Consider the following 13,236-nt stretch of genomic DNA (forward strand, 5'->3'; position numbering starts at 1 on the left):
TTCAGCTAAGGAATGTCATAGTAATCCTTTCATTCTAGCAATGATGCCCATGGTTTGTGGTCGCTTGGGAGATGCATCAGCATCAACTATGGCCTCTACCTATTTGGCCAGACCTCCAACACAAAGATCCAATTTTTCATCCAAATCCAAATGGACTATTAACGTGGTATTAGCTCAAAGTGAATCCAGCTTCAACTATTATTGGACATATTCTTGATTTTATCCAGGAAGGTCTTGGCAAAGGTCTTTCCCTCTCAAATGTAAAGATGCAATTGTCTGAATTCAGTGTCTTACTAGATATCAAGTAAGCTTCAAAAGACCATATCAGTTTTTTTATTCAAGCAGTAAAGAATTCTTCTTAGTATTAAGTCCTTTGTGGCACAATGAGATTTCAATTTAGTTCTCAACACCCTGATGTCTGATCCCTTTGAGCATTTACAAGAGGTTTCTCTAAGGTGGCTTACACTGAAGGTGGTATTTCTAGTGGCAATTACGTCTGCCCATAGAACTACAAGCTTTGTGGCACAAATAACCCTTTGTATATGTCTACACAGATAAGGTAGTTCTAATGCCTAATCCAGCATTCTTACCTAAAGTGCTCTCCACTGTTCCTGTTAATCAAGAAATCAAATTGCCATCCTTTTATTCACAATCAGTAATAAAGAAAAAATGCTACACACATTGAATTTATTCAGAGCAATCTCTATGTACTTATCTAGAAAAGAGGGATTTTGGGAACACAGGACAACTTTATGTGACCACAACAGGACCCTGAAAGGATAGGCCCCATCCAAAAAGACCAATTTAAGATGGATCAGAGAAGATATTAAACTGGCATACAAGAGAAATGGACGCAAGGTCTCGGAAATCCTGAAAGCTCACTCAACAAGAGCAGTGGGAACTTTTTGCACACGAAGGGCTCAGGCCTCAACAGTGGATCTCTGCAAAGCAGCTGGATGGTCATCTATTCATTCCTTCACCAAACATGGTCATCTACTGATGCTCAGTTTGGGAGACATAATCTCCACACGGCTATTTAATAAACTTTTCATTGATTATGCTACATCATTGCTGATCTGGTGTTTGTTGGCCCTGCTACTATTAATGCCTGGGTACATCCCATTAGTAATGGCTGACATGGAGGAAGGAATAACAAAGATGCAATAGTACCTTTTCCTGTAGATACTCCGTGGCAGCCCAATACTCCCACCATGTTCATTGATATGTTTATATTTTGGGAACAGCTTACAAAATCGCTCAAACACACAGGGGAAGAGGAGGATCTGCACTATGTGCTACCTGGGTATTTTAAATTACGTAATCAACATTTACAGTATTTATAAACATATTTGGCAATGTCCACCAGAGTCTGGATGACACTGTGCAGATATTTACAATAAAAAAAATGCATGTCTCGGTATATGTTCTTAATGACATAATGGGGTATATTTACTAAACTGCGGTTTGAAAAGGTGGAGATGTTGCCTATAGCAACCAGATTCTAGTTATCATGTATTTAGTACATTCTACAAAATAACAGCTGAAATCTGATTGGTTGCTATAGGCAACATCTCCACTTTTTCAAACTGCAGTTTAGTAAATATACCCCCTAGTCTTTTCCTACGGCTGTACTTAAATAAATACAAAATGACACTGACTTGACTTGTGCAAATTTAAGCTATTAAAAAAAGAGCTATTCAAGCATTTGAAAAGAGCACATTCTTGTATTTTGATTTATACTTTGTAGTAGATTTGTATACCTGTTTCAGATTAACATTCAGGCCTTCATGTGTTGCCTTTAGCAAAGCTCTCACGGTGAAGCTGTCGGGATCCTCCTTGTCCCTGATCTGAGATTCCTTTAGTAAAGACTCCAGCTTTTTCCTTATGAAGGACTCCACTTGGTGTTCTGTTGTTCCATTGCTCTGCACAGAATTAACACAAAACCTATTAACAAGTGGTTTGCCAAGTCCTCAATGCTAATTCATAAAAAACAAATCTAGCTATGCCAGAAAGCATGCATTAATGAACCAAATTAAATGAATCAAACACAGAGTTTGCTTTGATAGAAATAAAACACACCACTATAATCTACTGCACAGATAACAATTAATAGTAGCGAATGGTGGTAGGTTAACTTCGGTTCTTACTTTGGGAGTCAGTGTTGTTGCCACTTAGGGAAAATTGTAGGGAGGGGGATTTATTCCTCGTGAGAGGCAACCAGTAAGTGTTGGGGCTCCCTCAGGGAAATGTCATTGCTAGATTCTGCACTTTCTTGCCTTTTAAACTTAGAGCCAAGTCTATGGGCAGAGCTGATAGGTGAATAGGAAGATCACAAGTGCAGTGATGTGATTGATGATTGGTAGAATGTCATAGGGTTTATTATAACATAGAATTACTTTTCCCTGTGTTGTATAGGAATGTAGATAGAATTATATTCTCTATACAATATTGCACTATTATTTGTGCACTTTTATATTTTTTACATGTTACGGATCTTCCTGGTGGAATCTGGAAGCAGCATCCTATGAATCTCTAAAATATAAGTATTATTTTATTGTACATTTGTTACAATACATTACAATATATTACATTTGTAATAGTTTATGTGAAAAAGGGTAGTGATTGAAAATGTATTGTCATCTATTTTTGTTTATAATAAATTATCTAGCATTGTAGATTTTGAGTAAAAAAACATAAAAATAAAACAATGCCTATTTCCACTATCTGTATATGTTTATGCATTATTACTGGAAACTTTTATATTGGCATAACAAACAAAATATTTAGGATTGATATTACAACCTGTTTGAACTCAATGGTCCACTAAACACAGCATCTCTGACCCATGTGAACCTGAACCTTGATAATGGATTGATGGGGTATAAAGAACATACTGTAACTATTGCTGAAAGGATTCTGAAATCACTCTTGAAGCCCACTGTGAAAAAAGGCTTTTTTTATTTTTATGATTTTTACTCAATAGCTACAATGCTCGATTATTTATTATAATAAACCCTATGACAAGGAGACATATTGAAACACTTGCTGGATACTGAAATATGTACCATGAGAGAAATAAATATCATGTGATACACATTTCTATCTAAAAATATACAGGACTAAGAACGAGTAGGTTGAGGACAAAATAAACTTTTTTTTTATTTTTTTATAATTTTTTATTTTCAGTGGTCAATCAAGAAAATACAGACAGCAAAACGATAACACTGTGTAGCATACACAGTAAAATCACAACAGTTATTGTGGTGTATCGCATATTAGGAAACCTTTAGACAAAAATGACCGGTTTTTACATTTTTAAAGAATAATATAAAATGGGTGTGGGAACAAAAGGGATTGTGGGGGAGGGGTGAGGGGGGTAGGACCACAAAGATAAGCACTGTAAGTATTTAGAGGATAACTAGGGTGTGTTGAGCCTATAGCAGAGGGGGAGATATGTGTCGGGAATAGTTAGGGTCATCGCACATGGGTCAGGTCGGAGGACGTGGAGCGCTGAGGGGGGAAGGTGAGTTCCACGGCTAGCCATGGAGCCCAGACTTGAATGAAGACGTGGCCTCTATCGTGGAGGTAGTACGTAATCTCCTCCATAGCGGCCACGTGCCAAATCTGCTTCTTGAGAGCCAAAAGGGATGGAGGTGAGGTATTTTTCCAATTAAGGGCTATTAGTGATTTGGCTGCTGTCAGGATGTGGGCAGTTAATTTCTTGGAGAATTTGTCCAGGTCTTGGGGAGGGTAACATAAAAGAAATATCCAGGGATCTTTCGGGATGGGGGCTTCAAAAAGGGTATTTAGGAAACTATGGACTGAATCCCAGAAGGTGGTGATAATCGGGCAAGACCACCAAATATGAAACATCGTACCCCTTTGGCCACAGTCCCGCCAACAGCAGGGCGAGGAAGAGGGAAACATTTTACGGAGTCTTGTGGGAGTGTAATACCAACGGTAATAAATTTTGTAAGAGGTTTCCTTGAGTTTAGTTGATATAGAGCATTTAGCTATCCCCAGTCTCATGTCATCCCAAGCCTCTTCATCCGGCGGAGGACCAAGGTCCTTTTCCCACTCGTCTTCATGAGGGTTTGGAGAGGGAAGGGCAGAAGTGAGAAGAATGCTATATATTTGAGAAATCATGCCCTTGTCCAAGGGATGTTTTCTACAAAGAGATTCAAATGGAGTAAGGTCCCTAAGAACATAGGTTGGTGGCAGGGATCGCAAGAAATGATTAATTTGGAAGAATTCAAAGGGGCTGAGGATTTGGGACGGGGATTGGGGTTGGAGATCCGCTAGCGAAAGCCAGCGGCCCTGTTTGGAAAAATCTACTGGAAATTTAAGCCCTGCACGAGACCAGTTACGGTGGATCGTAGAGGCAGATCCGGGAGGGAACACCGGGTTATGCCAGATGGGGGTTAAAGGAGATATTGCAGTTGAAAGTTTTAGTTTGAAGGAGTTGGAGTCCCAGAGCATAGCATCAAATTTGATAGAAGGCAGTGCTCTAACAGCAGGGGGGTGACGGGCGGGAGACACGCCCCAGAGAGAGGAGAGATCGGGCAGGGTTAGATGGGCCGATTCTATATCAAGCCATGCAGTGGAGCCAGAGGGAGCGTAGGAGGCAACGATTTGCGAAAGGTGGGATGCCAAATAGTATAATTTGATGTCGGGAAGGCCTCTTCCTCCTCCAGTGATTGGCCGTTTTAAGATATTGGATGAAACTCTAGGAGGTCTATGGTTCCAAATAAAGTGGGTGAGTGCCTTCTGGATGTTGGCAAGGAAAGAGGCAGGGACAGCTACCGGAAGGGTTTGGAAGAGGTACAGCCATTTGGGGAGTATGTTAATTTTGACAGCTATGATCCTGCCCAGCCACGAAATAATAAGGCGATTCCAGGAGGTCAGGTCTGATTGCGTCTTGGAGAAAAGGGGTAGGAAATTCTCACGAAAGAGGAGGTCATAGCGAGAAGTGAGGAAAACCCCCAGGTATTTGATCTAAAATAAACTTTTTTATACACATTGCTGGACAGCACCTAAAAGGGCTGAACATCAGCCAGGATTATCATCTAATTGACATTCTACCAATCAATCACATCACTGTACTTGTGATCTTCCTATTCACTTATCAGAGCTGGCCATAGACTTGGCTCTAACTTTCTATAGATTGTAAGCTTGCGAGCAGGGTTCTCTTACCTCTCTGTCTGTATGTATTACCCAGTATTGTCTTATTAATGTTTGTTCCCAATTGTAAAGCGCTACGGAATCTGCTGGCGCTATATAAATAAATGTTGATGATGAAGAAAGTGCAATATCTAGCTATGACATTTCCCTGAGGGAACCCTGACACTTAATGGGGTGAAATGCATTGGTCTGACTGATTACTGAAACTTTATAAAAAAAAAAAACAACGAAAAAAACCTACCAAAGATGGTGACTACAGTAAGGTCTATCATCATCATTTCTTTATATAGCGCCAACATATTCCGTAGCGCTTTAGAATTGGGGACAAACACAGTAAACTAATAAACAAACTGGGTAAAACAGACAAAGAGGTGAGAAGGCCCTGCTCGCAAGCTTACAATCTATCATCGCAACCTATATTTCCTGCCCGCTACCCAGAATTTGAGCAGGCTACCCCATTGTCTGCAGGAACAGCCGGGACGAGGGCAGACTAACTGCGTATGCACGGAGATCGAAATTTGAGATACACTAACTGCAGGACCTCATCACTCGCCATACATCACCCCCTGACTGTTACAGGGAGGGTTAGTTCTGCAAAAGGATTTAAATACAGAAGAAAGTATCCTGCTACAAACTGTGAACACTTCCATTCTTTCCCTGATACCTAGTGCACACTGCCAGCATTTAGGAATCATAAAAACTAAAAGGAACATTCATTTGTTACAATTATTTGTAAAATACCCATAGAACCTCATTGGTCCCTAATTGATTCTTACCAACAAGAGAACATGTTGGTCTCCAGTGCTGAATACAACTTTGAAAAGAATCTTCCTTATCATTGATGCACAACACGATTTGTATGTTCTATATATGGATTCTTGCTTTATATATATATATATATATATATATATATATATATATATATATATATAGACATCTTATGGTTAGATTTGTACATTTTGTATGTTGAAATGTATCTAATGTTTGAGAGATGGTATATCCAAAACATGGTTATTTTTAACACTATATAAAAATACAGATTAATAACACCTTTACAAACAACAATTGTAGCTGTGCATGTCCAGCTGTAACATATTCAGTGAAATATGACACCTCAGAGTATAATTCAATGTAAGAAGCTAGGGTGTAATTTAAGGCGCTTTGTATTCCTGAACTATAATAAATATTCAAGTTTGCACATAAAATTGATATACAAATCTAGTCCACCTCCTAGTTGAAATTCTTACCTCCATTATCAAAAAATATAATTAACACAAATAAAAATAAACTTAATTCAAATGAAACAGCTACTATAGCTTAAAATCATGATTTTTCTCATTTACTAGACACGTTGATGTTAATATGACTGTAAACTCTAAAACAGGCCTGTCCAACCTGCGGCCCTCCAGGTGTTGTGAAACTACAAGCCCCAGCATGCTTTGCCAGTAGACAACCTGTTGGTAGCTGGAAGGGCATGCTGGGACTTGTAGTTTCACAACATCTGGAGGGCCGCAGGTTGGACAGGCCTGCTCTAAAACGTTGTTTAGTTTGCATATCATCTAGGCACACCACATGGGTAAAGAGATCACAATTCGAATAACCTAATTTAATTATACCATATTTCAAGCTATAATTTACTTTTAAAGTTCTTAAAAATAGACAGAAATAATAAAAACTACATGCATGGCAATTATATTAATTATGCACAAAAAGCCTTATTTCTCTGCATAAAGACAGTTGTCAGCCTTAACACTGCATATCTGTTTGTATTTAGCAAAATGAAAACATGATGTATTAGTTCATATTTTGATCAAAACAATTAAGCCTGCATTCCAGTGTCAATTTCACTTCATTGTATGCAGGTCCTACACTGACCTATATGATTTAAACACCATTATAATGCAGATAAAATCAGGTGCACTCACCTCCCAGGTACAGGGGCTTGCATCTAGCTAGGGCTGGCTTGTGAGCCACACCCAAATGAGCCTTAAATAGACCTGATAGACAGCTGTTAAGACAACATAAGGAAATATTGTCATGCAGCTGGTGCCATATATAATATGGGATACACCGAGCATGGGTGTATTTCTTCTCTGGTTTTGTTTCAAATATTGCCTTATGCTGTCTTAGCAGTTGTCTATCAGGCTTAAATAAGGTAGCTAGTGGGGAAAAAGGGCTGGCTTTACTGTTTGTACATTTCATGTTATCCTTATTTTTCCACAAGTGTTTCCCTATTTTTGCTTCACATATGACCCCTAATATTCTGCTTCCTGCCTAAAAATGTCAAACTGCAACAACTCTATTTTTATAACATGTTGGTATTAGCATAACGTAGATCAGTATTCCGTTATATGGAAAAATGGGATTCCACTTACAAAACAATGGCTCAGTTTACACTCCTCTTCTATCTCGTCCGCACTGTCTTCATCAGAGACCTCCCCCTCCTCGGCATCCTCTGCTAGGTCATAAGGCAACTTTTTCCCCTGGAAAATATACAATGCAATCTGATCAGAAGCAGCATATTCTCAGACGAATAAATAAAATATCTCCAGGCAGAACAAATGTCTGTTACTGGGGTATAGCTTCAATGATGTTTTATCCTCTGTTGAGTAAAGTTGTATATAGATCCCATCTCAAGATCAAGACCTACTTTATTGCCTGGAAGAGTGAATTGAAGATTAAATAAATACTCTAAGGGAATAAGGAGTAGAAGAATGAAGATGACAGTCATATTGGATATATAGAACTCTTACCCCAAAGGTATTACTGATAGACACCATAAACTTGACAGGTGCATATTTTTAAGTTTTGAAACTGTCCTAAAATGTATTTACCAGCAGAATTTACATCTCAAGATGCATGAAAGAGTTTCCCTTCCCATTTCCAATTTCCTTTGTTGGTGATAATGACATTCATGGCAATATCCTGTACTTTCTAGCTGAATTTAGCTATTGAATCAAGCTCTTCCCCAGCCCAATGCTGGGGCCTCCCTAGCCTTAAAGCTGTACTCACAAACACAGTACACTGAAAAGTTGGCACTTCCTGCACATTAAATGTGCGCCCATACCAGCGCCTGATTGAAACCTCATGGGGCACCAGGAAAAATACTGGTTTTAGGCCCCCGTCCATTTGTCAAAAAAACACACACAACAGACAGCGTAATCCTGACCCCTCAGTGCCCAATGGACCCTAGGCAGGAGGATAAATAATGGATGACACAACTCTGGCCAATAGACCTTACAGCTTGTAAATTACTCTTTTTGTGCAAAAGAACTGTCAGCACTGTGACATAGGGGACAGGCACCAGCGTGGCACAATCTTTAACATTAAAACAAATTGCTCATTTTCTTTCTCCCTTGTTGCAACTTGTTGCCTATTAATATAGTAAAAGATATCATAAAATCAAATAATGCAGGCTTACAAGCTTACTAGAACTGCTGCATATAACAGATTCACAAAATGGAAAGAATGTAGGAAAAATAAATGCATCAAAGATAGGTATGAACTACAACATATTGAAACCAATTAAAACTAATCTACTGGTTGAATAATGGTAATACAAATGGTTGACTAACAGTGCAGGTAGTAAAAGCTGCCTTATTAACAGCTAACTCTTATTACAAAATACATTATATATATATATATATATATATATATATATATATATATATATATATATATATATATATATATATATATACACACATATATATATATATATATATATATATATATATATATATATATATATATATATATATATATACTAAACTGTGGGTTTGAAAAAGTGGAGATGTTGCCTATAGCAACCAATCAGATTTTAGTTATTTATTTAGTACATTTTACTAAATGACAGCTAGAATTGGATTGGTTGCTATAAGCAACATCTCCACTTTTTCAAACCCGCAGTTTAGTAAATATACTTCCAAATGTTTTTTTAAGAATGATTATTCTGCGCTTCTATAGATATTTTAGAAGTGAGGGTTATTCCCCATTACTGTTTACCTTTACAAGTATTTTGCCCTTTAGACTCTGGGGGCTGGGGAGTTGTTTGCACTCTCCAACTGGAACTGACGAGTAGTCAAGTTTATCACCAAATATTTCTTTTAAGTACTGAGCAATTTTCCTTTGTTGCTGAATGTTACAATGGTTTTCAATAGACAGAATTACAGGATACCTACAGTAACAAAGAGTAAAGAAGAAAAACATTTTTTACTTTAATTGGATAGACTAATATCTAAGTGAACTAATGCACAGCAACAACAGCATAAAGAAATTTAAAGAATACAATAATACCATAACAAGCACATCAAAGGGGAGTCTTAAATAAAGTCACTATATTAGATTTATTTAGTAGCAGCTATTTAAGTTTCAGGTTCTTATTAGAAACTAGATTTTGAAACAAGAAATTGGAAAATTTCGACAAAGCTCTGATCTTCGAGGAATTGATCCTGTTGCAGGTAGTCGATCAACTTGTGTTTGGCCCCAAAATTACCCCAATGCCTTATAATGACTGCATCAAATGCAATCAAAAGAGATGCTCGAGACAGTTAAGTTCAAATATTATTTAAATAGTGTTTAAAATAAAAAAGCTATAAATGCTAACTGCGAAGTTAAACCGTCAACATGGAACACAAATTTCAAACGTATATTTCAAATCAGGGTCTTCGGACTAGTGTAATCCAATCGAAGTCTCTACATTATGTTGATAAACGTAAATGTAAAAAGACTGCTAACGGCTTGTGTGAGACCACCTTCTAACTGCACTTACCAGGCTCCAGTGACACCAGAAGGGATCTTGCCACTCTTCCTGAAATCCAAATGGCTGCAACTAACCCAACTTCGCCACTCGTGTGTGCTGCCAAGTTGGACAGAGACCCCTTTATTTGGTACTTAGGCTTAGTGGCAGGACAGTAGCGTGTGGCCAGCTTCATAGTGTGAAATGGCTGTTTATTTAGTAATTGGCTGAATATTAAATGTAAATACAATGCAAAATATCATAAGTTCTGTTGAAGCATGGTCATTTTTACATATATAATTGTGAATGCTACAAGACGCTTTCACATTGGATCATCTTGTATTTAGAGGACCTTGATATTCAAGTTTTTTGTAAATTTACAGTGGATCCCTTGAACACTACTACATCTGGCTCACTTTCCTATTCCTCTCACAAACTCTTTGACAATATCCAGCCTTAGCTAAGCTGCCCTGAATGCATTAACAACAAACTTTTCAGTGTGGCTCTCCTCCTCGGTAGACAGCTTGTCTTAAAGAGTTTGCGTTTGGTCCAAATAAAAAAAATTGTGTCAGATTTACATTGGAGAATTGCCCAAGGCATTAAACCTTTATAAGCTACAGAGAAGAGTTTATAGTAGCTGGTAAGAGGCTTACACGAGTTCCCCTTCTGGAACTGAAATGCACTCCAGGGATTTTTTTTTGAAGTAGAAGCAAAGCATTGTTTTAATTTTTGTTTGTGTTATAAAAATCTTCCAATAAAAACACATGATTGAAAAGGAAGCAGAGCATTGTCTTACTGATGCAGAGGGACCATATTTTATAAAAGCGAGAAGAACCCACATACTCGTTTTTGACAAAGGCATGCTTGTTGATGGCCTCAACGACATCTTTAAAGGGGATTTTTGAGGTGAGTGTGTATCCATGGTGTACAACTGGCTCACCATCTGGTCCATCCCAACAGTCAACTGTTGAAAGAAGAAAACAACTTCTAAGCATGACAAGGCAGATTTAGGCAAGTTATAACTATCCAACTGCTGAAGGACAACTACATCCAGCGGGATAATGCCTTCTGCCAGTTATAAACATGTGAAATTTCAATTGAGGAAAGGACCATAGAGAATGTTTCTCAAATGGGTATGCCCACTGTTTATTTCTTTTTTAAATCGTTTACCCACATAAGGGATACCACTTGATAATATACTTGTATAACTAATACTCACAATTTGCTACATCAACAACTCTGCTTCTTGTAATATCCTTCTTTGAAAATATTGGTCTTCCACATTTGTGAGACATACTTTGAGTAGCTGTCTTATAGGGTTGGGTACGTGTTAACGGGGACGAGAATCGCGACGCGCTTGACACCTACACGAAAATGCCGATTGCTGGAAAAAACAAAGGCAATGTAAACAGATTTACCTTAAAACCGAAGATCCAGCCTTCCGACGGCAGCACATGCAGACAGCCAGTCATTCCGATGAGGCAGCTGTCCAGCACTTCACTTTGACGTCAATGCGCTGTACATTCATGTTAATTTAAAGTGGCAATGATTGTACCCCGCAGGCTAAGTGTTTAAGCAGTAAGCCTGCGGGGTCCAAACATAGGCACTTTAAATTAACATGAATGTACGGCGCACTGACGTCCAAGTGAAGTGCCGGACAGCTGCCTCATCGGCATGATTGGCTGTCTACATGCGCTGCAGTCGGAAAGCTGGATCTTCGGTTTTAAGGTAAGTCTGTTTACATTGCCTTCGTTTTTTCGTGTAGGTGTCAAGCGTGTTGGGGTTCTCGTTCCCGTTAACACGATTACTACCTGTCTTATAGACGTGTACTTAGAAAGGTAATTTTTCTCTGAAGAGGAATGGCTGGGGGTAATGGGATGAAGCATTCTTCCTGGGATGCAAGATGCATGTCTAGAACTTGTCATGTGTGTGATATGATCTGACCAGAGCGCAGAGACATCACAAATGGGAATTAGTGGAAATTTCTGGCAGCGGTAATGAAATGACTTGGATGTAAAATAGATACATTGCATGTTATAATCACATCCCAAATCACAGGCCAAATTAGCAACTGAGCTCTGCTGCATAGAAATACAGTATTTAAAATGTTATATAGGTCTCATTACACCATAAGACACATCTATAGTGCCACTAGTTCTAAGAAATTCATAACATGGTAATCATATACATGCACAGCTGATATTACTGATTGTTGTCATTTATTCCTCTAAACTATAGAGGTTTGTGTTAATTGTATTATTTGTTACTCTTCCCTTTTTTATCACTAGAACACTTTAATAACCGCTAATTGCTCTGTTTTAATGCATACAGATTAATTCCTGTATCTGAAAGCTTTATTAGTTCCTGGCAGCAAGACAAAACAGCAACATACATAAACAGCATTAAGAGGATTCATTATTGAAGCAAGAAAAGAAAATTATAATGCAATCTCATCTATTGAAAGAATCCCTAATTATTCTACAAATGTTTGAAATATGACATTATATCAGACATTTGTAGAACATAAAAGGTTATATCAGATATGCAATAGAAAAAAATACAATATAATATACGTAGGCTCATCAGCAGTAACATACCTTCTATGCATCGGCAGCCATCTTGTAACACCCAAGCATACATATCCACCTTAGACTGGGATAGAAGTTGGTCCCCAGTTAAATAAGTATTGTGTGATGAAGCAATGTAATAATTGCACAGTGGCTGTTCCATATCCTGGTAAATTTCACCATGCAAAGGGTTAAATATGTCACCAGCAGGGCTTCTCATGAAACTGGTAAAACCTTTAGGAAACAATGACGTGCTGTTATTCCTTTTGTGGAACAGTAACAGATGATATATTAAGAATTATGAAGTTTTAAATTCTCATGCAAACACATAGCTTAGATGTCATCTTATTATATAACTTTTTATTTTTACATTTTTAAAATTGTATGGAAACAGATGTGTCAAATACAGTGTCACAGCCACAATGTTTATCAAGAAAACATGTTTGGAGATCAGAGTATGGAGGAGGACAGGACAGAAGGGAACAGGGGGTATTCATGAGGAAAGTCACCATTCTGGAAAATCATAACATGTTAATGCTATATTTTGTACGAAAGGAGATCAATATGGGAAGTGTGTTATGATTGCACCATTTTATTTAAAATAATACTTGTATTAATATTAAGACATCAAATATATACGACTACTTAATGGTGGACTAATCGCTTGTGAGGATGGTCATTCTCTAGATAACAAGTATTGATACTTGATTAAATCACAGAAGAAACACTGAAGGGTAGGTTTAATAAAAC

The 13,236-nt window shown here is 37.8% G+C and overlaps 1 protein-coding gene across 4 annotated transcripts in view; it reads right to left on the reverse strand.

Annotated features, from left to right (window-relative positions):
* Positions 1-13,236, reverse strand: part of PLCH1 (phospholipase C eta 1) — a 109,845-nt gene that overhangs the window by 46,248 nt on the left and 50,361 nt on the right. For all 4 annotated transcript variants that reach the window (XM_075202027.1, XM_075202026.1, XM_075202025.1 and 1 more), the window contains 5 exons: positions 12,517-12,720; positions 10,763-10,883; positions 9,187-9,358; positions 7,557-7,664; positions 1,761-1,922 (listed from right to left, as the gene is read on the reverse strand). In XM_075202027.1, coding sequence (XP_075058128.1) covers positions 1,761-1,922; positions 7,557-7,664; positions 9,187-9,358; positions 10,763-10,883; positions 12,517-12,720 — 767 coding nt within the window. The remainder of the gene's footprint in view (positions 1-1,760; positions 1,923-7,556; positions 7,665-9,186; positions 9,359-10,762; positions 10,884-12,516; positions 12,721-13,236) is intronic.

Source organism: Mixophyes fleayi, chromosome 3, assembly GCF_038048845.1.
Source record: "Mixophyes fleayi isolate aMixFle1 chromosome 3, aMixFle1.hap1, whole genome shotgun sequence".
NCBI lineage: Eukaryota > Metazoa > Chordata > Amphibia > Anura > Limnodynastidae > Mixophyes > Mixophyes fleayi.